Genomic DNA, 22,091 nt, shown 5'->3' with positions numbered 1-22,091 from the left:
CTAGAGCAACTTGACTTCAGAAGGGTGAGGAGAACTGCTCACTCTCCATGTGCCAGGCCCTATTCTAAGTGCTTCCTACCTGTTAACTCTTTGAGCTGTCACCGTCCCACTGAGGTGGACTACCTGCTGTTCACAGGTGTGGGGCTTGGCACCGAGTATGGAAGTCAAGTCACACACCAGTGAAGGGGAAGCAGGGTTCAAACCTCAAGAGTGCGCTGGGCTGGGCTCGGCTGTCTAGGGTTGAGGCAGGTATCCTAGCACTCGCACCTTTTGTCCAGGAAGACGAGGGCCGTGATGCCCGAGGAGACCTCCTCGCTGCTGCAGCGCAGAGTGCCCTCGATGGCGTCCCACACCTGCAGGCCCAGAGGCTGTGAGCACCTGCGAGCTGGGAGGGCCCACAAACCCCCTGCACAGACGTCCCCTCTGCCCACCTCCAGGCGGCCACTGCTCCGCCCCACCACGATGAGGCTGCCCTGCAGCTCCAGGCTCCAGATGGAGCCATCTGCGCTGGGGGCCCAGGCGAGGGAAGGGGAGCCCTTCTCGGGAGGAAAGCCCCCCTCGTCCTCAGGGGCCTGGGGCAGCGTGGGCCCGGGCGAGGGTGGGCGCAGGGCTGGTGTGTGGACGGGAGCCATTCCCTCCTCCTGGTACAGTCGCTGCACCAGGTGGCTGAAGTCATAGCCTGGGGAGGCCTGAGCACGGCGGCAGCCCGCCCGGTACCGGGGCTCGGGCTGAGCGGGCTCTAGGAGCTGTGGCTGCGCTGAGAAGTTGGTGTCGATCAAGCAGGTGAGGTCCGGCTGGTCCCCGAAGAGGGAAGCTGGCGGAGGGCCCCGGGGACGATGCCGTAGCGGAGGACTGTCCCCAGGCTCCTCTGGGCCACCCTTCCCACCGTCCGATAGCCGTTCCCAGCTCTCCTGAGCCTCCAACACGCTGCCAACACCACTGTCCTGGCGCTGCCTGCTGGGGGGGCGGGGAGGGTGGGGTGAGGACAGTGGGGCACAGATGCAGGGCAGGGCATGGGTGGAGGTGGGGGGTACCTACCCCGGGTGTGGGATGCGAGTGAGGCAGTCTCCAGTCTGCGCGTCCCACACACACACGTGGCCTGCCAGGCAACAGCTCACCAGCAGCATCCCGTCACTGGCCAGACACTCGATGTCCTGAGGGGAGCACAGCATGGATATGGGCACGGGCGCTGGTGTCTGCGCGGCCCAGGTCTCAGGCGCCCCCACCTCCCGCCCGCGCTCACCATGAGATGCCCGCGCAGCACCAGGGGCACAATCTCTGTCTCGGGTGGCGCGTAGCCGTAGTCATCGCAGGGCAGCTCCCCACGCCGCCGCCGCCCGGGCCCCGAGCCGGGTTGCCCGTAGTTGCGAGGGCAGAGCACGCGGTATAGGCAGAGCAGCAGCAGCACGAGGACGATGCCTGAGGCCAAGCCGAGTGCCGCCACCCTGCACCGGGCGGAGCCTGGTGAGGCGTGCCCCACCCCCCACCCCCGTCCCTGCCAGCCGCCCCCCTCCCTCGTGGGCCTTACTTGTACAGGGTGATGTCTCTGTGCGCCTGCGCCGTGCCTGGCCCCTTAGGGCCAGCCTCCCAGAGCCCACCCTGCCCAGGCCGCGGCGGGGGCCAGGCACTGCGGCCGTCCTGAGGGTGCCGCCCCTCCAGGGCCTCCCTCGGGTTCAGGCGGAGCGTCACTGGGATAACAGGCAGCAGGCTGATGTACCTGGGGCCGGGCAGCAGGCAGCCTCAGCAGAGATGCCCTCGGAAGGGACCCCCCTCCTGCTGCTGCCCCAGTCCCCCACTCTGCTCTTCACATGGGACTCAGCTCAACCTGCCAGGCTCCAAGAACACCCTCTCAGGACAGTCTTCCCAGCGTGGGTTGGGGCAGCAGAGGTAACGACCCTCCCCAGCCCAGCTCTGGCACCCCAACCTTGCTCTGTCACAGAAACCGGCAGCCAAGCCATCACTGCCATGTCTGTCACCCATTCTGGCTCAGAGCGGGTGGAAGTGAGTGAGGTGGATCTCATTCTGGCCAAGTGGCTGACAGCAACCTATGACTCCCCAGAGCAGGGCCCTGGGCTACTCTTAGGTTGTGGATGCTTGGAGCACTGGCTCCTACTTCACAACCTTAGGGGTGTTTATTTGAAAGGAAATGCAGAATTCAAACCAGAGGGTCTCCCTCCTAAAGGGAAGGGATGCTCTGGGGACAGTGAGCTGACATCACGGTGGGGAGGTGGGACCTGGCACAGCCCAACTCACCTCTTGGCCAGTGTGATGTTGTAGTAGCTGAAGAGCGTTGGCCAGTGGCGGAAGGACAACTTCCTCCAAAGTTCCTCATCCTCAGTCCCCCAGGTTACCTCTGGGGCTGGGCTGTCATGGACGCCCTCAGCTGGAGCCCCAGGCTCGGGCAGCTCCCCTGGCAATGTCTGGTTCTCGGGTAACTTAGAGGCGCCAGGTGGGAAGATGGAGAAGGCGGGGTCCGGGTGGCTGGCAGGCAGCACACCACTAGGCACAGGCATGGAAGACAGGGCGCTCTCGCCCAGAGGGCTCTGCTCTGTCACCTGCGCAGTGAGGTATGTGCGCAGCCCTGCTGGGTCTGTGTACACCAGGATGCCAATCCAGACAACGGTGCCAGCCTGCAGTGGGGCATCGGGTGCTGAGCAGGACCTCTGGGAGGAATGGGCAGCCCCAACCTGTCCTTCCCTCCAGCCTCCCCAAGTCCTCCCACTATGACTGGGGGCCAACTGCCCCCCAGAGGGACCTAGTTCCCTTTCCATGGTCGGGGTTTGGGACTCCTGGCCTGGAAATACAGAGGTTCACCCTTAGGTTTGTTACAGAACTTTCCCATCCCCAACCCCCATCTCAGCTTGGGCCAGAAAGCTGCTACCCTTCCCACGGTCAGCATGGCCAGAGGGACCAGCTGCATGACCTGCTCCATAGACACCACTGGTCCTAGTCCTCAGAGGGCCTCAGCCTCGCTGCCGTCTCACTTCAACTCCTTAGGAGAGGCCCACTGACCAGAGGCCAGCCCTGCTCCTTCTCCCCTCTGCCCAGCCCAGCATTTTCTGATGCCTGCACAGTGAACCCTGACTCGGGCAACCATGGTGGGTTCCATCCCAGAGCACCCCGTCCTGGGTCACCCTGGGGAGACAACTCCTCTCCCTGACAACCTCGGCTACCTCTCCAAAGATAGGCTTATCACCCCAGAAACCACCAGGGTCTGGGCAGGAGGGTAGAGTGGGTGGCTTCCCAAAGCCAGGCTTCAAGAGGCCATGAAGCCTGAGGGGCACCCCCCACCTCCAAGGCAAATGCAAAATGCAAGAGGGACTTGAGCGCTGGCCCTCGGGCAGGGGTGGCAGGTACCATGATGAGGCGCTGTGCCAGGCGGGTTCGGGCCAGGAAGTAGACGACACGCAGCCTCTTGGGGAGCCGCAGGTTTCGGAAGGAGGACGGTTGCAGTGTGATGGTGTGGGGTGTGGACGGCCGCACAGCCAGCTGCCGCTCGAAGCGTGCTGGCCGCCCCGCCGGCTTAGATGGGGGCAGGCAGGCCTCAGGAGGCAGTCGCTTGTTCAGGTCCGCTAGCTGTTGGGGGTGCAGCGGTCAGGGCCCAAAGCTGCTGTCCAGAGGCTGCCCGCACCGGGCTGCTGCCCTGCCCGAGGCCTGCCCCTCTCTCACCCAGAGATCCCCTGAGCACAGCCAGGGATGCGGAGGAGGTGGGTGGGCAGGGCTCAGCCCAGTCCTACCTCCATCCGGCGAATGTCAATGGACAGGACAGTGGTGAAAAACAGCATCTGAAGGAAGAAGTCAGACACCAGGCCCACGACAGCAAAAAGACAGAACTCCTGGAATTAAGCAGATGAGGGGACACCATGACCTCACTGCCCAGGACCTAGAGAACCAGTTCCGTGCCTGCAGGCACCTCGGAATCTGCAGGGCAGTTTCAGGCAAGGCACAGCAGAGAGAAAGAAAAGAGATGCTGGTAGTTGTGAAATCTGGGAGCGGCCAAGGAGGATAATGCACCAGCTCCCTCCCTCCCCACGAGGGGGCAGCAGAGACCCCCTTCCCCCACCCCTTCCCACCCCTCCCCCCAGCACCCCCGCAACACCTTTACCCAGAGAAGGCTGATGCCCGAACTTGGAGGTGAGGTGCCTTGACCCAACTTGGAAAGTTCTGAGCCCCACCAGCCTGCTACCCAAAAAGCCCTCCCTGACTGAGCCCTTGGCCCTGCTCACATGCCACGGACCAACACCTACCTAAAGCCCAGGCCTGGCCTGGTTTGGGGGCTCTCAGAAATATTCCTGGCCAGTGACCACACTGGACCAATGAAAGGAGGGGAAGAGCTCAGGGGGGAATTAATTCTGCCCTGAAACCGAAAAGGGGTGGTCTCTCTGCTCCCCAAGCCCTGTGGATAGATGGAATTTTCTCAGATTAAGTTTTCCTCCCCTGCCCTTGTTGCGACCTCTGGCACATCACCATGGCTTCTACTCAAATGTGGGGTAAGATGAAGGATGGAGCACATGGTGGCACCGTGGTCATGTCAGCTCTAATGTCCCAAGACTGCCCGCGTCCTGCAGACGCCCTCTGGCGGGGGTGGGAGCCTGGGGCCCCTGTGGTCTCAGCTCATCCCCAAACCTCAGCAGGCCTGCATGCTGTGGGGGAAGGACGGGGAGGGGATGGCTCTTCACTCCCTTCGCACAACTCGTCCTGGAACCGGCAGCAACAGTCTGGGCTTCTGACTCAGTGTGGGTCCACCCGCACCTCTGCTCACAGCCCCACGGCTGGGCCAGGGCTCTGGGCAATGGCCGGTGGCCCTCCCAGGGTGCGGGCCATGTGTTCAGAGGCTGCAGGGGTGGGTCAGGGCTTGGGTCAGGAAAGGCAGGAAGGGCCCAGTTCAGGGACCCCACCGTGTTCTGCCTGAGAACTGGGAAACGAGGTCTGACTGGACTGCATAGCGGGCAGCCAGCCTCTGCTGCACCCACCAAGCCCCCTCCTGCCACTTGGGTGAATGAGAGACAGGCAGCGAGGGGCAAGGACAGGGTCAAAGGCAGAGGCTGCCAGGCTGGGAGCTCAATCCCGTGGCCCAGCCTCAGCTCACTGAGTCCTCCTCCTGAACCAGCTATGCCAGGACCACCCTGTGCACGGTGACAGCCATCTTGCCAGCAGAGGGCCCACCTCATAGGTGAGGGTGGCAGTGTAGAGGGGGTGTGCCCCGCACAGCTGGGGAAACAGCAGCTGGCTCCATGCTCACCTAAGCTGCAGCCCTGGAGGGGCCTTACCTGGATGGCAGGCACAAGGGTAAAGTAGCCAATGAGAATGATGCCCAGCTCTGTGGCCATGTTCTTCATGATGGACCAGCTCTCATTGCTTAGGCCTGCAGAGGACGACAACAGGACCATGGGGCCAGCACGTGACCGCTGTCCACTACGTGTCTGCACACACCACGTGGGGAGTCTTCTGAGGCAGCAATCCCACCAAAGCTCCCCAACCCTCAGGACCCTGCCCTGCCAGTGCCCGAGCTCCAAGGTGCTGCTGTCATAGCTGCTGCAGGGAAGGAGGGTTTGGAGGGTCCAGGGGAGAGCTACAACCATCAGAGAAAGGGAGAAGAAGCAGGGTGTGAGTTGAGCAAACCCAAGAGGAGAGCCAAGTGACTCCAAAGCTGGCACATCCAGCCTCACATGCTGTCCTCGTTGGGTGTGCATGGTCTGTCTGCACGTGGGAGAATGGCTCGAGGGACAGAAGAGGTCGCTGTGTTCTACCTCAGCCCCTCCCTGGGCCCCAGGCTATCACACAGTCTCACGGTTAAAGCTCTGAGCGCCTAGTGGACAGCGGCCATTTCCCCTAGTTCTCCTCGGAACCCTACATCTAGTGCAGGGCCTGGCCTCTCACAGAAGCTCACAGAGGTTTGCTGAGTGAACGAACAGCCTGCCCCCAGCCCTGCTCCCACGGATAGGGGGTGAGGAGGAGGAGGAGGTGCAAGAGTTCAGACCTCCAGGCTCTTTTCTCGCTTTCGCCAGAACCCCAGATCCCCAGCTCCTGCCACGGAGGCCACAGGGGGCTTTGCTGACAGCTGTGGAGGCAGCGTCTCTGAGGTGACCAGCTTCAGGGGCTTGGGCCTCATGTGATGGAGTGAGGCAGGAGGAGAAAAGACCGGGTGCCAGCCTGACGAAGGGTCAAACATATGAGCCCCGCAGAAGAGTCTGGTTTGCTTTCTGACTGACACATGAACCAGGACGAAGCACGGCCTGGTGACTCCACGGCTCCTCAGGGCTCATGATAACAAGCTGCCATGTGACTCTGGAGGCCACAGCAAGGGAGGCTCCTGGGCTCCCCGTTTCCTCAGCCGGAAGAGGTGTAGCACAGCCCCCCTCCCCTGCCCTAGTGCACCCCGCACTCGCCACCTGTTACCTTGGGCGATGCGCAGCTTCACCTCGAGGTCCACTGGGGTGGAGACCACTGACTTGGTGAGCACCAACACGTTCTCGAGCCCAATGACCACCACAAGGTAGGGGAAAATCTCACTGGGGACAGAGAGGGAGAGGGTGAGCAGCGCGCTGAGGAGGGCCCCCGACACACAGCTGGTTCTCAACGGGTTTGGGTCCCGGGGGGCTGTGGGGTTGGCACCCTATAGTGGGGGCTGCTGAGCAACTCGCACAGCACAAGCCTGACCCCCGTCCCAGGAGGGCCTCTGTCTGCACGGCTCTCAGCTCTCAGGCAGGTTTCAAAGCCGTGCAGGGAGAGAGTGACCACCCCCATCTCCATCCATCCAGCACGGCGGAGAGAGGCCCCTGGGCTGCCCAGCTGCCAGAGCACAGATCTCGGGGCCTCCCCACACCAGACTCCCACACCGGCCAGAGGGGACCACCCCGCCAAGGCATCAGGACTAAATGGAAGGGGATGAGACCAGCCTAAAGCCCTACTCGCCTCTGTGGAGAAGCTGTGTTTGGAGACGAGCAATTGTTTCTAAAGAAAATTCTCCTAGCTCTCTTGAGACCAGAGGTTCCCACTACCAGTAACGCTCTATGAGGGAAGTCTAGGCACAAAGAACACCAGCCGAGGCAAACCTCACTGGGGTCTCCACTGTAGAGCAGTGGAAGTGGGGGGCTCTGAGGGCGGAGCTGACAGCTCTGCTGGGAGGGGGTGTTTAGTACCACCACCTTTAGGAAAGGAAGCAGTTCTGTGAGCAAGGAAGGTGACAGAAAACACAAAATCGCTGTTCCTGAGACCAGTCTGACAAGCAAAGGCAGGGCACAGGCCAACTGGCAGTACTCGCTAAAGACAGGCGGGTGGGGCCCAGCAGAGCTGAGGAGACTGAAGCCCGAGGACACACCCAGGGAAGGGTTTTCAGACCATGTTTCAGAAGGAAATGGCAGGGAAAGCAAATCGTGGAAATTAGAATTAAATTAGAACAAATTAGAATCTGTTTATGTCCTATGTCTTTTATAAAGCTTACTCTAACATTACCTATTTTATTAGGCATTTAAATGTTTTAATAGTAAGAAAGCAAGAAATGTACCTTCTCTGTCACACCCATCTATGGCTTAAGCCATCAAGAAGCAATTTGCACGTGTATACATAATATACAAATACACACATACACATCCATATACCCTATACACACACAATATGTACCCATATATATATGCATAAACACACATATATAAACACCTACCCCATATACACACACAGAAATATACACATGAACATACATACACACACATAACTATATATGTATTATATGTAAATATAGATATACTTTGTATATACATATGAACACAAACCAGGTAACTTAAAGAGGAAAAAAATGTACGTCTTAAATGTCAAAATAACCATGTGAGAATATGGGGTAACAGCAAGCGTCCAGTGCAGGGCAGGCCAAGTGCCCAAAGGTGCAAGGTCCTCCGGCCTGCGGTCCCACCCTGCCACCCAGTGGAGCCTGCTCGGGACCTACCCGCCGTTGAGGGTGGGCGTCAGGCCGAAGAGTGTGCAGAGCCCCACCGACATGAGCAGCGAGCTAAGCACTGTGACCACGGCGGCCAGAGCCAGCCCCCACTTGGACTTGACCATGTCGATCTTGCCTGGAGGGCAGAGAGGGCACATCAGGATAGCATATCCCAAGAGCCTGGCACACACAGGCCCTTCTAAACTGAGCTCCTAGGAGGGGAGCGTGCCCTGACAGTTGAGGAAGGGAAGGCCCCGGTTTGACCAAAGAAGGTGTACACTTCCCAGTCTCAGGGGCATAGTGTGTCCTTTGGGAACCCTTACCCAAGAAGGGACTTTTCTTGAGAAGTAAGAAGAGCCCTGGACCCACCCGAGCCCCTGAGACTCTGTGGGGGTGGTGAAGCCCCAGCTTTTGTAACCACCAAGCACATTCTACATCTCTGCCTGGGCCACCTGCACAGGCAGGGAAGGGGGTGATCTGGAAATGCCCGTATTAGCTCAGAGAAAGCCCCAGCCTCCTTGCCGTGGACCTACGCGTGGAGAAGTAGATGTAGGCAAACAAGATGATGTAGGTGGTCACAAGGGGGATGAGCTCAGCGATGCCAATCTCCTCCTTGAAGTGCACGTGGACCAGGCTCTCTGCCCGAAGGCTGCAGTTGGGGCTGGGGTGCAGGAGCATCAGGCGGGCCCGCAGACTGCCCAGAAACCTGGTCATGGAGTGGGGTGGGGTAGATGGACTGTACCTCTTGCTCCAGGGGACAAAGACAATCCCTGAAAGGAAGATCTGTCGGGGCTTCCCTCCTCCCCCTGTGTTGGAGGGAGCGTCTCTGTGGTGTCTAACCTTCCCTCCAGTCTCCAGGGTGGGGTGGTGGGGGGTTGGAAGAATTAAAAAGTTGGCAAAGGTGTTTCAGGACCTTCCCCTCAGCACCCCATTCCCAACCTATCACCCCACTCCGACTGCCAAAGGCCCAGAACAGCCAATCAGCAGCATCCTATGGACCCTTGCTGGGAGCGGTCTGCTGGGAAGGTTCTGAGGTCACATGGGGCTCAGTAGTAACCAGCTGGGGACCCCTGCCCTAGGCTCAAGAGAGACCACTGGAGGCACCAGGACACTGAATGTGCCAGCCCTGCCTTCGTCCCTTATTCTTTTTATTTTTTTGGCCATGCAGTGTAGAATGCAGGATCTTAGTTCCCCGACCAGGGATCAAACCCACGCCACCCCCGCCCCTGGAATTGGGAGTGCGGAGTCTTAACCACTGGACCACCAGGGAAGTCCCAGCGTCCCTTATTCTTTTCTTTTTTTTTTTCACCGCCCCTTATTCTTAACCAGCTGTCAGGTCATCCCACTCAAGTGTCAGCAGACAGCACCCTTCAGCCTAAGGGATATAAACATTTCTACAGAAGGCCTGAGAACGCCAAGTTCCCAGGGGGCATTCTGGACACTCTAACCAGAACAAGGACTAGTCAAAGCCTCCTGTCATTCCACAGCCCCGTCAGGAGCCCTGAGTGTTGATGGCCTTACTTGGCATCATAGTGCTGGAAGACCAGGGTGATGGTGTACGAGACCAGCCTCTTCCTGGTGTAAAGGCTCACTCCGCTGTACTTTCCAGGGACACCAAACAGCAAGTCTGCAGACAGAACGCAGCAGATGCTGACAAACGAACGGCAGCTACTGTAGAGACACCAGGACCCCTCAAAGATGGGGGTGGCCCCCAACTTTGGAAACTAGGGGTAACCCCTGATCTGCTAGAGCAGCCATCAAAGAGGACATGGTGACCAACAGGCCCTCTGGCGGGTTCTCAAGGAACCTGCCCTGGGGGTACCTTTGAGCGTGGCTGAGGTCTGCAGGGTTTTAGGTTCGTGCTGATGGATGGTTCCAATGATGTCAGGATCAGCATGGAAGTGTTCCCGGTCATTCTGCCAGAAGTTCCCAGGGGACAGCAGCAGGCATCCATGCTCGGGGAGGAGGTTCCGGAGCTTCCTGAGGCCTGGCAGCAGGTCGGTCACCTGCAGGCATACCTCCTCCAGGCTCCTGGTCCCAGAGCTGTGCGGGAGACAGGACGAGGCGCACCTGCTGTGTCTGCCAGCACAGGATAGGCCCACTGCAATTGCGAGGTCTCCTCCGTCATCAGGCTCCCAGATGCCTGGTATCTCAAAGAGCCTGAGGACCAGGGCAGCAGGGGAAGTTCTTCCAGGTGGTCAACAACCAAACCATGTGGCTGTCTGACCTTCAAAGTACATGTGGACCCCAAAAGCCCATCACCTCCGAAGAGAAGCAAGATCTGGGAGTGTGCACAGCCCCACTCACTAGAATACCTTGGCCAGTTCAGCAGGCAGAGGGGACAGGGTGAAAATCAAGGGCTTGGTCTTGTTCACCAAAATGCCTGTCAAAGCCCTCAGCTAACTAAAACCCAGCAGTGAGGCAGCTTACAAAGACAGCACACTCCAGAGAATCACTGGTGGGCTGGGATTTCAGAAGTGTACCCCCAGGGACAGCTTGCTTCTTGTCAGCATGGCCACCACCATTAGATTCACATCTCACAACCCCTAGGCAGTGAGTGAGCCCTCTGGGTCACGAGTCAAACAGACCTCAGCTTGTCACAGGGTTGGCCCAGTGTGTACCTAGTCTGTCTGAGACCTGGCGACAAAGCTCAGGGCTCTACCTGTGCCATCTGCACAGGTCCAAGGGGAACACAGCCACAGTGGACCCACAAGCGTGCTGAGAAAAGCAAAGGGAGCCCACCCACCTCTTTCTCACTTGTTCACCTTCCACAGAGCTGGCTGGCTCAATGGACTTACACTGAGGGTTGCACCCTCCCTTCAGTACAGAGCTGGATCAGGGAGGCTGCGGTCCCAGGGAGGGATACCTGTCTCTCAGCACATGGTTCCGGATCTCCTCCACCAGCTGGAATGCCCGGGACAGAGGTGAGCGGAACACATCTACTGCCAGGAGGTTCTTGTGCCAGGGGGACACTGAAGACTTCACAAATATCTGCTGGATATAAGCCACCGGGGCACCCACGTACTGCAGAAGAAATGGGTAAGGGTTAGAAAGGTCAGCTCAGCACAAGAGGGAGAAACATGGCCCGTACTCAGGAAGGATTTACTGAGCACCTACTATGGGCAAAGCAATGCGGGGCCGACAGGACAGGCCTTCAAAAATGAAGATGTCTGGGCTTCCCTGATGGCGCAGTGGTTGAGAGCCCGCCTGCCGATGCAGGGGACACTGGTTCGTGCCCCGGTCCGGGAAGATCCCACATGCCGCAGAGCGGCTGGGCCCGTGAGCCATGGCCGCTGAGCCTGCGCGTCCAGAGCCTGTGCTCCTCAACGGGAGAGGCCACAACAGTGAGAGGCCCGCGTACCGCAAAAAAAAAAAAGAAAAAAGATGTCCAAAGGGACTTCTTACCACTTAATGGACCACTTTCTTACACATTTTCCAATAGAATAGGGGTTGCCAAACTATGGCCACAGGCCATAAATTGAGCCTGGCACCTGTTTTTCTAAATAAAGTTTTCCTGGAACACAGCCATACCCACCCCATTCTGCACTGTTCCGCTTTCATGCAACAAGGAGAGGTGAGTGTTCACGACAGATGGCATGACCCACAAAACCTAAACAAAACCTGTACTATCTAGCCCTTGATGCAAAATGCCTGCTGACCCTGCAATAGGCCATAAGCTCCCCAAAGGGTGTAGCCTATCTTGCCGATCCTGGTTTGGCCACTTGCAGGTCACTGGTTTTTGAAGCTCAATAGACCCAGTTCTAAATCTCTACTCTCCAACTGTATGGCCTTGGAAATGTTTTTGACTTCTCTGGATTTCAATTTCCTCAGTGAAAGGGAGATAATGACATTCACCCTGCAGCATCACTATGATTTGCGCACAAGCACATGCACACACACACATAAACAGCGCATGCAGAGACTTAAGTGCCGATGGAAACACTAGCAATAACAGGTGTGGCACATCGTCTCACTGACCCCCAAAACAGTCCTTTGAGAAGCAAAGTGACTTTCTAAGGTTTCAGGACTCAAGAAGGATGGTGTGAGGATTCAAACCCAGGTCTCCTCATTGAACACCACACTTTTCTCACTAGAACCTGCCATCTATCCTTAAAGAGCTAATATGCACTTAAGTGACAAAAGTGACACACATGTAATAGGCGAGGAATGACTTCCAGTGACGGATGTGTCAAGGAGCACCCCCAAAACAAGGTACTGGACTAGCTGCAGCAGAGTTATGGCCAGAGAGGAGCTGACTGGAGGCACGAGGTGGGGAAGGGTTGGTGGAAGAGGGGCAGTGAGGGCCTCTGAGGAGCAGCCTGGACAGCACAGAGGAGTCCTGGCGGGTAATAATGGAAATTACAGCAAAAATGAGAGGTGGCCAGGATGACACCTGACTGAGCCGTCTGGATTTTAACCAGTTGACAAACAAAATCCCCTGACTATCTCTAAGAGGGAGGGGCAACCTGACAAAGCAGTGCTCTGGAGACCCCCCTAAAGTTAGGCTGTCATCCACCCAGAGACAGGGATGGTCTGCCCACAGGCGTGAGGCACTGTGAAGAGCAGGCTGGAGGGAGCCGGGCCTGGCCGGGATGAGGGGACTGTCCGGATGCCTGTGCCACAATCAGGAACTCTGAAGGGCAGGTGTGTAGATGAAAGGAAGGTCATCTAGCCACTCAGTGATGCCGCACTCCAGGCTATGGCACGAGCAAGGGTTAAGATGCTGATCACACACAGCAAGTTAACATCTCCTGGGCCCCTGAGCCCCTGGGCGCAAAGGAACAACCCCAGGTATCCATCTGAGCCTTTGTGAAGTGTATATTTATGAAAGGCTCTGGGGACAGAAGTCCTCACCCACTTAGTCTTCTGCAGCAGACTCAGCCCACTAGAAGCTGCCAGGAGGTAGAGAGGTACCTAGACAGAACTGACTGCCACAGGTCCTGACCCAAACAGCAGCTCATCGACTCAACACACCACACAGGCCTGAGTGTGGCAGGAGCTGCCCAGAGACCCACAGCTCTACAAGGAGAGCGATACCCAGGGGATCATCCTCAAACTCTGTGAAGGACACAGCACATCACCCAGGTAGAGCTGGCACCGTGGAGCCTCCAGATCCAGGTCTGTTCCCACTGGGCACAAGGCTGTGACTCCGCACGTACCACCTCCTCTGCCCACGGCCCTCGTCACACACTCCACCCCCACCCTTAGGCCCACTGAGCCTGTGCAACTGAACCTTTGGTTTCCAGGCAGGACAGCTCCTTGGCCCTCCAGTCCAAATCCAGCCCCCTTCCCACCCAGTACCAACCAGGCCACCATTTCAACAAAGTAACAATGAACATACTTCAGAACCAGAGCTCTCGTTCTGGGCTCTAAGGATGGCTCCAGGAGTTCTATGAGCACCCTGCTGAACTCATATTTCTTCTCAAAAGTGTATCTATTATTATCACTGTCATCATTTTTAGGGGAGAGGATCCATGGTTTTTATCAGATTTTCATAAGAATATGTAACCTCTATGCCCCAGACACCTCTTTTTCCTTTGACCTTCCACCAGCCCTGGGTAAAATCCACTGCTCATTTGTTTTCACTCCTCAGCTGGTAAGCCTTACCAGACAAAAACCACGTAGAAGAGAGCCTATGGCACAGCCACACTCTCCGGCCTTGGCTGGACCTCCCTCTGCTGGCCGGCTCTTATTCACCTCCCTGATTTCCAACTGAACTTTCCAAGCAGCTATTCCACAGCTGTCCAGCTCTTTTCAAGATCTTGGGTCAGTCATTTAATATGACTGTATCAAACTCATCGTCCAATATATGGACCCTCAGACTCCCTCTTCTGGGCATCAAAATTTTCTTATGGTGGTTTATTTACAGGCATGAACCTAACTCTTGTCATTCACTATCTTAGTTTGGGTTCCCCCAGCAGCAGGCCCTTAGACAAGTAGTTTCCTTGGGAGGTGGAGGAAACACAGGGAGGGGAGTAGGTACAGGAGCAGGGAAGGGAAGGCAGCCCACAAAGGATGTGCTACTGAGCAAGCATCCTCTGTGGATAACTGGATTTAGCTGAGTTATCCCACATAAAGGAAGACAGCTGAGATTACATACCAACTCCTACAGTTATTGGTTGAGGGCTGCTCCTAGGGGGTGCGAATTCTCCAGCACCTCAGGCCTTCGGTACCAGAGATCCTTTGACAAATGAGATGCGGATACTGGTGGTTGGAAAGCAGGCAGGCACGAAAATGGCAGCAGGAGATGTGGGCAGGGCCTACCACTCACTGTGCTGGGCCCTATCATAATCCCTACTTGATACTCAAGTAAGAAACAGCCATGGAAACAGAGACAACATGAGGTATCCTAAGTGGGTGATGGAGAAAACGTAAGGGCCAGAGGAGTACAGATGCCCCTGGGTACAGAGGGAGGAGTGCTCACTAGATGGAGGCTTCTAACATGGCCCCAGAAATCCCCACCTCCTGGCACTCATGCCCAAGTATAATCCCCCTTGAGAGCTGGCTGGACCTAGTGACTTGCTTCTGACAAACAGAATATAGCGAAAGTGATGAGCTCGTATTTCTGAGATTAGGTTACAAAAGACTATGACCCTTAACGCCGTTATGCTAAGTGAAATAAACCAGGCATGAAAAGACAAATACCGAATGATTCCACTTATATGAGGTACCTAAAGTTGTCAAATTCATAGTGTCAGAAAGCAGAATGGTGGTTACCAGGGGCTGGGAAAGGGGGAATGCGGAGTTACTGTTTAGTGGATGCAGAGTTGCTATTTTACAAGATGAAGAGTTATGAAGATGGATGGTGTTAATGGCTGTACAATAAGGTGAATGTATTTAATACCACTGAACTGCACACTTAAAAATGGTTAAGAGAGGGAGTCCCCTGGTGGTCCTGTGGTTAGGACTCAGCGCTTTCACTGCTGGGGCCCCGGTTCAATCTCTGGTCAGGGAACTAAGATCCCGCAAGCCACATGGCACAGCCAAAACAAACAAACAAACAAACAAAAAACAAAACAAAAACAAACAAAAAACAGTTAAGAGAGTAAATTTTATGTTGTGTGTATTTTGCCACAATTTTTTTTTTAATGGAAGGAAAAAGCAGACTACGAGTCCTCCTCTGCCCCCCTCCTTTAGAGCCACCACTCTGATGAAGTCAGCCATATCATGAGTTGCTCCAGAAAGGTCCATGTGGCAAGGGACTGAGGGGCTTTCAGCCAACACCCAATGAGGGACAAGAGTCCCTCAGTTCAACAGCCTGCAAGAAACCTGCTTCCAGCTCACTGTCTGAGTGAGCTTGGAAGCAGATTCTCTCCAGTCAGGCTTTGAGATAACTGCAGCCTTGGCTGACACCTTGATTGCAGTTTGTAAGAGACCCTGAGCTAGAGGACCCAGATAAGAAAACCCAGTCTCAGAGAGATACATAGGATATGCCCAAGGACACACAGCTGATAGGCAGCAGACCAGGATTAAAGCCCAGGGCCGCCTAATTCCCAAGCTGGTATATTTTACCTGCCTGGGTAGTTCTGAACTATGTGAGTTCCCATGGAGAACAGGACATAGATGGAAAGGCTCAGCACAAGCAGTGCAGGAAGCGAGCTGAGGTCCTGAGGACCTGTGGGGTCCCTTACCAGGGCTCCTTGGAAACCTTGCATTCAGGCTCAGGCTACCACCAAACACTGCAGTGCTGGGCAGGAAGCCCAGCCACCTCTGTGGACGCGGCAGATAAGTCTTGGTGTGAGGTTCAGGTTTCCATGGTGACCTGGCCTAGGGAAGCCAGGCCAGTGCAGGACACCTCAAGTTTGCTGTTTTAAACACAATCCTTCCTTCACATTTAGAGAAAGCAAGCTAGAGCTCCAGGTATTTCACCTTTACACTGACACACCCAGGGGCTCCCTTTACAACACCATACGGAGGACTCCCACTACTCAGCTCTTCTGGAAAACAGGGCTCCTGCTCCTTGTTCTCCAGCCCTGGACAGGCGAGGGGGTGGGGTATGGTGGGAAGGGCAGGCTCAGGGGACACGCCAGGGTTAAATTATAGCTCCACCCCTGGCTGTGTGCCTTGGACAAGGGTCTCTACACTCTCCAAGCCTCAGTCCCTTACTTCCTGAGGGAAACGGGAATAAACTCTCAGACCTCGGCAAATCACTGTGAGGACCAAACAAAAGAACACACGAAACCATTTAGTTAGGTGTCTGGCCAAATACATGTTAGTTATATCTAGTTGTATCATTATGTCTTAAAACTCTTAAAATTGGTTTGGCATCCCTTTAAAATCAATCTCTCCTCCCCTTTCTTGTCCCCTCACCCTCCCTCCTAGGCACGGTCAACTCAGTCTCCAAGTTTCTCTAAGTTCAATTAGATTGACCTCCTTACCACCACTTTCATCATGTCATTGCCTCTAAGGGAATGGCTTTCCACTGCCCAGAGAATTCATTTAAACTCCAGAGCCCAATATTTAACTTGGTCCCACCTAACTCATCACCTATCAAGCTCCAAGAAAAATGCCTCACTTCAGACTCCCTGTCTCCTAAATAAGCCGTGCTTATTCAACAAGTCACTCAAACAAACCCTTTCTTAAGCATATACTATGTGCAAAAGGTTGGACAAATTTGAATGAAACATGATTGCAACTAGGTCACACTACAGTTCACAAGGAGAAACAGAGCACACATCTGCAAGACAGCTGGGGAAGGCTTTCTGGAGAGCGTGATGTGAACTAAGGAGTAAAAGATAAGGAGTGCATGCCTGGTGCACTCAGAGGGCAGTCCAAGCATGTGAACCTCTGTTCTTCTGCCCTCTGCTCCGACCAGATCTAATCAATGACAATGACAGCCAGAAACATTTATCGAATGCAAATGATGGGCCAGGCACTGACCTAAGTTTTGCATTCTTTCACTTAATCCTATGACAATGTATAATGCAGGTATAATTATTATCCCCACTTTATGAATGTGGAAACTAAGGTACACAGGTGTTACATAACCTGCCCAAGTTCACATGCCTGTGAAATGGAAAGTCTTCACCTTTCTGCTTTGCTCTGGTCTTCCTCTGGTAAAAACATCCCTCCTTCCAGAGGGAACTGTCCTCCCCTACCCCACAAGGCCACTGATCAGTGCCTCCAACACAGGGTAGACCTAACTCAGAGCACAAGGACCCCATAGAGTTGATTAGAGTCCTTTCTGGAGGACACAGAAAGGCCCAACTGCAGGGTGCAGACACCACCCCACTCGGGGGGTACATTTCAGCAAAAGGGGAGAAAGAGGACTATATACTATATAGAAAGAGACACCTCCAGCATACAGAAAGAATTACAATTCAATAAAAAGAAATCCAAACAGCTCAGTTCAAAACGGGCAGAACACTGAAACACTTCACAAAGGAAGGTATGCAAATACAATAAGCATTTGACAGTAGTCATCTGGAAAATGCAAATTAAAAACACATCTAGATAGTTCCATACTTCTATTAGAAAGGCTTAAAGAAAACCCAAACAAACCTGACAGTACCAAGAACTTTACAGCACAAAGACTGAACTTTAATGTATGGAAATTTAAAAAATAATTTAGGAGGCTGACAGATGTGAAAAGAATGACACTTCACTCTGTAGTGTTCCTTCCAAAAACCCATAACCCCAGTCTAATCTAGAGAAAAATAGGCAAATCCCACTTGAGGAACACTCCTCAAAACCATCCAGACTGGGACTTCCCTGGTGGTCCAGTGGCTGAGAATCCGCCTTCCAATGCAGGGGACACGGGTTCGAGCCCTGGTTGGGGAACTAAGATTCCACATGCTGCAGGGTTCCTGAGCTCACGCGCCTCAACTAAAGAGCCTGCGGGACTTCCCTGGTAGCACAGTGATTAAGAATCTGCCTGCCAATACAGGGGACACGGGTTTGAGCCCTGGTCTGGGAAGATCCCACATGCTGAGGAGCAACTAAGCCTGTGCGCCACAACTACTGAGCCTGCACTCTAGAGCCCGTGAGCCACAACTACTGAGCCGGCACCACAGCTACTAAAGCCCACGTGCCACAACTACTGAGCCCACGTGTTGCAACTACTGAAGCCCGTGCACCTAGAGCCCATGCTCCGCAACAAGAGAAGACACCTCAATGAGAAGCCCGTGCACTGCAATGAAGAGTAGCCCCCCACTCACCACAACGAGAGAAAGCCCGCGCACAGCAACGAAGACCCAACACAGACAAAAAATAATAAAATTTTAAAATAAGTAAATAAATAAAGAGCCTGCGTGCCACGAACTACAGAGCCCACATACTTTGGAGCCCAAGCGCCACAACCAGAGAGAGAAAACCTGCACACCACAACTAGAGAGAAGCCCACACAACGCAACAACAAAAAAGATCCTGCATGCCACAATGAACACCTGACACAGCCAAAAATAAAAATAAATTAATTAATTAATTATAATATAAAATAAAATACTTATTTACAAAAAAAACTGTCCAGCTCATCAAGAACAAGGAAAGTCTGAGAAGCTATCACTAAGGAAAAGTAAGGAAACCAGATTTCCTTAGCTTGTACCTATGTCCTTTTCCTCTCCCAACATCCCATCCAAGATACCATGTTATATTTAGTTGTCCTGTCTCTTGAGGCTTCTCTTGGCTGTGACAGTTTCTCAGACTCTTTTTTTTTTTTTTTTTTTGGCTGCATTGGGTGTTCGTTGTTGCACACGGGCTTTCTCTAGTTGCAGCAAGTGGGGGTTACTCTTCGTTGTGGTACACAGGCACCTCATTGCAGTGGCTTCTCTTGTTGTGGAGCATGGGCTCTAGGTGCGCAGGCATGTGGACTCACTAATTGTGGTTCTTGGGCTCTATAGCACAGGCTCAGTAGTTGTGGCGCATGGACTTATTTGCTCCGCTGCATGTGGGAGCTTCCTGGACCAGGGCTAGAACCCGTGTCCCCTGCATCGGCAGGCGGATTCTTAACCACTGCACCACCAGGGAAGTGCTCAGACTCATTTTTTGATGACTTTGACAGTCTTGAGGAGCACTAGTCAGGAACTGTGTAGACCATCCCTCAACTGGGACTCGTCTGAAGTTCTTCTCATGATTAGACTGGAGTTACGGGTTTTTGGGAGGAAGACCACAGAGGTAAAGCACCCTTCTCGTCACACATCAAGGGTACATACCATCAACCTGATTTATCACTGTTGATGTTGACCCTCATCACCTTGCTCAGGTTCTCCACTGTAAAGAGACTCTTTTCTCCCCTCTCCACAAGGTACTCTTTGGAAGAAACTCACTATGCACAGTCCACAATTAAGGAAGAGGGATTATATTCCACCTCCCTGAGGGCAGAGTAGCTACCTGTATATATATATTTTTAATACAATGATTACTTTTTACTGCATTTAAAAAAATTAATTTATTCTATTTTATTTGTTTTTGGCTGCATTGGGTCTTTGTTGCTGCGCGCGGGCTTTCTCTAGTTGCGGCGAGCGGAGGCTACTCTTCATTGTGGTGCGCAGGCTTCTCATTATGGTGGCTTCTCTTGTTGCGGAGCACAGGCTCTAGAAGCACGTGCTCAGTAGCTGTGGCTCATGAGCTCTAGAGCGCAGGTTCAACAGTGTGGCACACAGGCTTAGCTGCTCCGCGGCATGTGGGATCTTCCTGGACCAGGGATCGAACCTGTGTCCCCTGCTTTGGCAGGCGGATTCTTAACCACTGTGCCACTGGGAAGTCCAGCTACATAAATTTAGAATTTTTGCCCAGATTTGTCTATTTTCCTTCACTGATTTATTCAATCATATGGACTCAGATATTTATTTTACACTGTGAACCTGCACACCACAACTAGAGAGAAGCCCACACAACGCAACAACAAAAAAGATCCTGCATGCCACAATGAACACCTGACACAGCCAAAAATAAAAATAAATTAATTAATTAATTATAATATAAAATAAAATACTTATTTACAAAAAAAACTGTCCAGCTCATCAAGAACAAGGAAAGTCTGAGAAGCTATCACTAAGGAAAAGTAAGGAAACCAGATTTCCTTAGCTTGTACCTATGTCCTTTTCCTCTCCCAACATCCCATCCAAGATACCATGTTATATTTAGTTGTCCTGTCTCTTGAGGCTTCTCTTGGCTGTGACAGTTTCTCAGACTCTTTTTTTTTTTTTTTTTTTGGCTGCATTGGGTGTTCGTTGTTGCACACGGGCTTTCTCTAGTTGCAGCAAGTGGGGGTTACTCTTCGTTGTGGTACACAGGCACCTCATTGCAGTGGCTTCTCTTGTTGTGGAGCATGGGCTCTAGGTGCGCAGGCATGTGGACTCACTAATTGTGGTTCTTGGGCTCTATAGCACAGGCTCAGTAGTTGTGGCGCATGGACTTATTTGCTCCGCTGCATGTGGGAGCTTCCTGGACCAGGGCTAGAACCCGTGTCCCCTGCATCGGCAGGCGGATTCTTAACCACTGCACCACCAGGGAAGTGCTCAGACTCATTTTTTGATGACTTTGACAGTCTTGAGGAGCACTAGTCAGGAACTGTGTAGACCATCCCTCAACTGGGACTCGTCTGAAGTTCTTCTCATGATTAGACTGGAGTTACGGGTTTTTGGGAGGAAGACCACAGAGGTAAAGCACCCTTCTCGTCACACATCAAGGGTACATACCATCAACCTGATTTATCACTGTTGATGTTGACCCTCATCACCTTGCTCAGGTTCTCCACTGTAAAGAGACTCTTTTCTCCCCTCTCCACAAGGTACTCTTTGGAAGAAACTCACTATGCACAGTCCACAATTAAGGAAGAGGGATTATATTCCACCTCCCTGAGGGCAGAGTAGCTACCTGTATATATATATTTTTAATACAATGATTACTTTTTACTGCATTTAAAAAAATTAATTTATTCTATTTTATTTGTTTTTGGCTGCATTGGGTCTTTGTTGCTGCGCGCGGGCTTTCTCTAGTTGCGGCGAGCGGAGGCTACTCTTCATTGTGGTGCGCAGGCTTCTCATTATGGTGGCTTCTCTTGTTGCGGAGCACAGGCTCTAGAAGCACGTGCTCAGTAGCTGTGGCTCATGAGCTCTAGAGCGCAGGTTCAACAGTGTGGCACACAGGCTTAGCTGCTCCGCGGCATGTGGGATCTTCCTGGACCAGGGATCGAACCTGTGTCCCCTGCTTTGGCAGGCGGATTCTTAACCACTGCGCCACTGGGAAGTCCAGCTACATAAATTTAGAATTTTTGCCCAGATTTGTCTATTTTCCTTCACTGATTTATTCAATCATATGGACTCAGATATTTATTTTACACTGTGGGTTATAATCCAATACTACTTTACTTATTTTGTTGCAAAATGTATTTTATTTTCCAGCATTGGCCATTTGGAGCTCTTTCAGTTGGCTCCTGTTTCCCTTTGACATATGCTGAATTTATTTTAAACTGATATCTTTGTCTTCTCTTCCCAAGCACACTAGATCTCCTCCGGAGCAGTGAGGCTCAAGATCATTCTGCCAGGCACACTGCAGACGTGCAATAAACATGTGCTGAATAAAGGAATGAACAGAGGAATGAAGGACATTTTGGTTCCTTGGTGTGAGCAGTAGACGCCCAGTGCCTGAGCGTCCTAATTTTCCTTGGGAAACCATCCTCTCTCATCCCCAGCCTGGTGATGAAGACAATCAGGTGATGAAGTCAGTCAACGAAGCACCTCCCTCGGCCACAGGGTTTGGGGTGGGGACAGGCAGGTAACCCCATTCAGAGCCAAGTGGGCACCCTCTCATCCTCCACTGGATTGGATGTTGCAAGAACATGGGACTGAATCTGCTGCAGCCACTGTTAGGGAGACAACAGTGAGCTGATCCAGACAGGGCAGAGCTGAGAGGTGGACTCCTTCTGAGGCCTAAACCATGCTGCCCTTGAGTAAGCCCTGCCTGTGGCTGTGAGTTATATGATCCAAAAAACGCCCTTTTCACTTACTCTGGTTTGGGTTGTGTTTCCTGTTCCTTATAATTGAAGCAACCCTTAGAATTCCTATATTGTTGACCTTTTCTTTTATGACGAACAGTCAATGGAGGTGAGATAACTGACCACTGAGCTGCATGACACAAGGTGACTGCACCAGGGCATGGGTCTCCTCAACCTTTCAGGGGCTGGGGACCCCAATCAGAAAGAGAAAAAAGGGACAAT

General features: G+C 53.4%; 1 protein-coding gene across 6 annotated transcripts in view; it reads right to left on the bottom strand.

Annotated features, from left to right (window-relative positions):
• SCAP (SREBF chaperone) overlaps nucleotides 1-22,091 on the bottom strand; it is a 112,176-nt gene that overhangs the window by 15,037 nt on the left and 75,048 nt on the right. For 3 of the 6 annotated variants that reach the window (XM_028478459.2, XM_055080183.1, XM_055080184.1), the window contains exons 3-17: nucleotides 10,800-10,957; nucleotides 9,756-9,976; nucleotides 9,455-9,560; nucleotides 8,467-8,639; nucleotides 7,943-8,069; nucleotides 6,400-6,512; nucleotides 5,271-5,365; nucleotides 3,738-3,836; nucleotides 3,358-3,576; nucleotides 2,254-2,630; nucleotides 1,529-1,717; nucleotides 1,244-1,445; nucleotides 1,039-1,154; nucleotides 432-957; nucleotides 268-353 (exon numbers count right to left, since the gene is read on the bottom strand). In XM_028478459.2, coding sequence (XP_028334260.1) covers nucleotides 268-353; nucleotides 432-957; nucleotides 1,039-1,154; nucleotides 1,244-1,445; nucleotides 1,529-1,717; nucleotides 2,254-2,630; nucleotides 3,358-3,576; nucleotides 3,738-3,836; nucleotides 5,271-5,365; nucleotides 6,400-6,512; nucleotides 7,943-8,069; nucleotides 8,467-8,639; nucleotides 9,455-9,560; nucleotides 9,756-9,976; nucleotides 10,800-10,957 — 2,807 coding nt within the window. Of the gene's footprint in view, nucleotides 1-267; nucleotides 958-1,038; nucleotides 1,155-1,243; nucleotides 1,446-1,528; nucleotides 1,718-2,253; nucleotides 2,631-3,357; nucleotides 3,577-3,737; nucleotides 3,837-5,270; nucleotides 5,366-6,399; nucleotides 6,513-7,942; nucleotides 8,070-8,466; nucleotides 8,640-9,454; nucleotides 9,561-9,755; nucleotides 9,977-10,799; nucleotides 10,958-22,091 lie in introns of all 6 variants that reach the window. The other 3 variants (XM_024124011.3, XM_055080182.1, XM_028478460.2) reach the window with 3 other exon arrangements.

The sequence above is a fragment of the Physeter macrocephalus genome, chromosome 18 (assembly GCF_002837175.3).
Source record: "Physeter macrocephalus isolate SW-GA chromosome 18, ASM283717v5, whole genome shotgun sequence".
In the NCBI taxonomy this organism is placed as follows: Eukaryota; Metazoa; Chordata; class Mammalia; order Artiodactyla; family Physeteridae; genus Physeter; species Physeter macrocephalus.
This window is presented reverse-complemented; position numbering and strand designations above follow the sequence as displayed.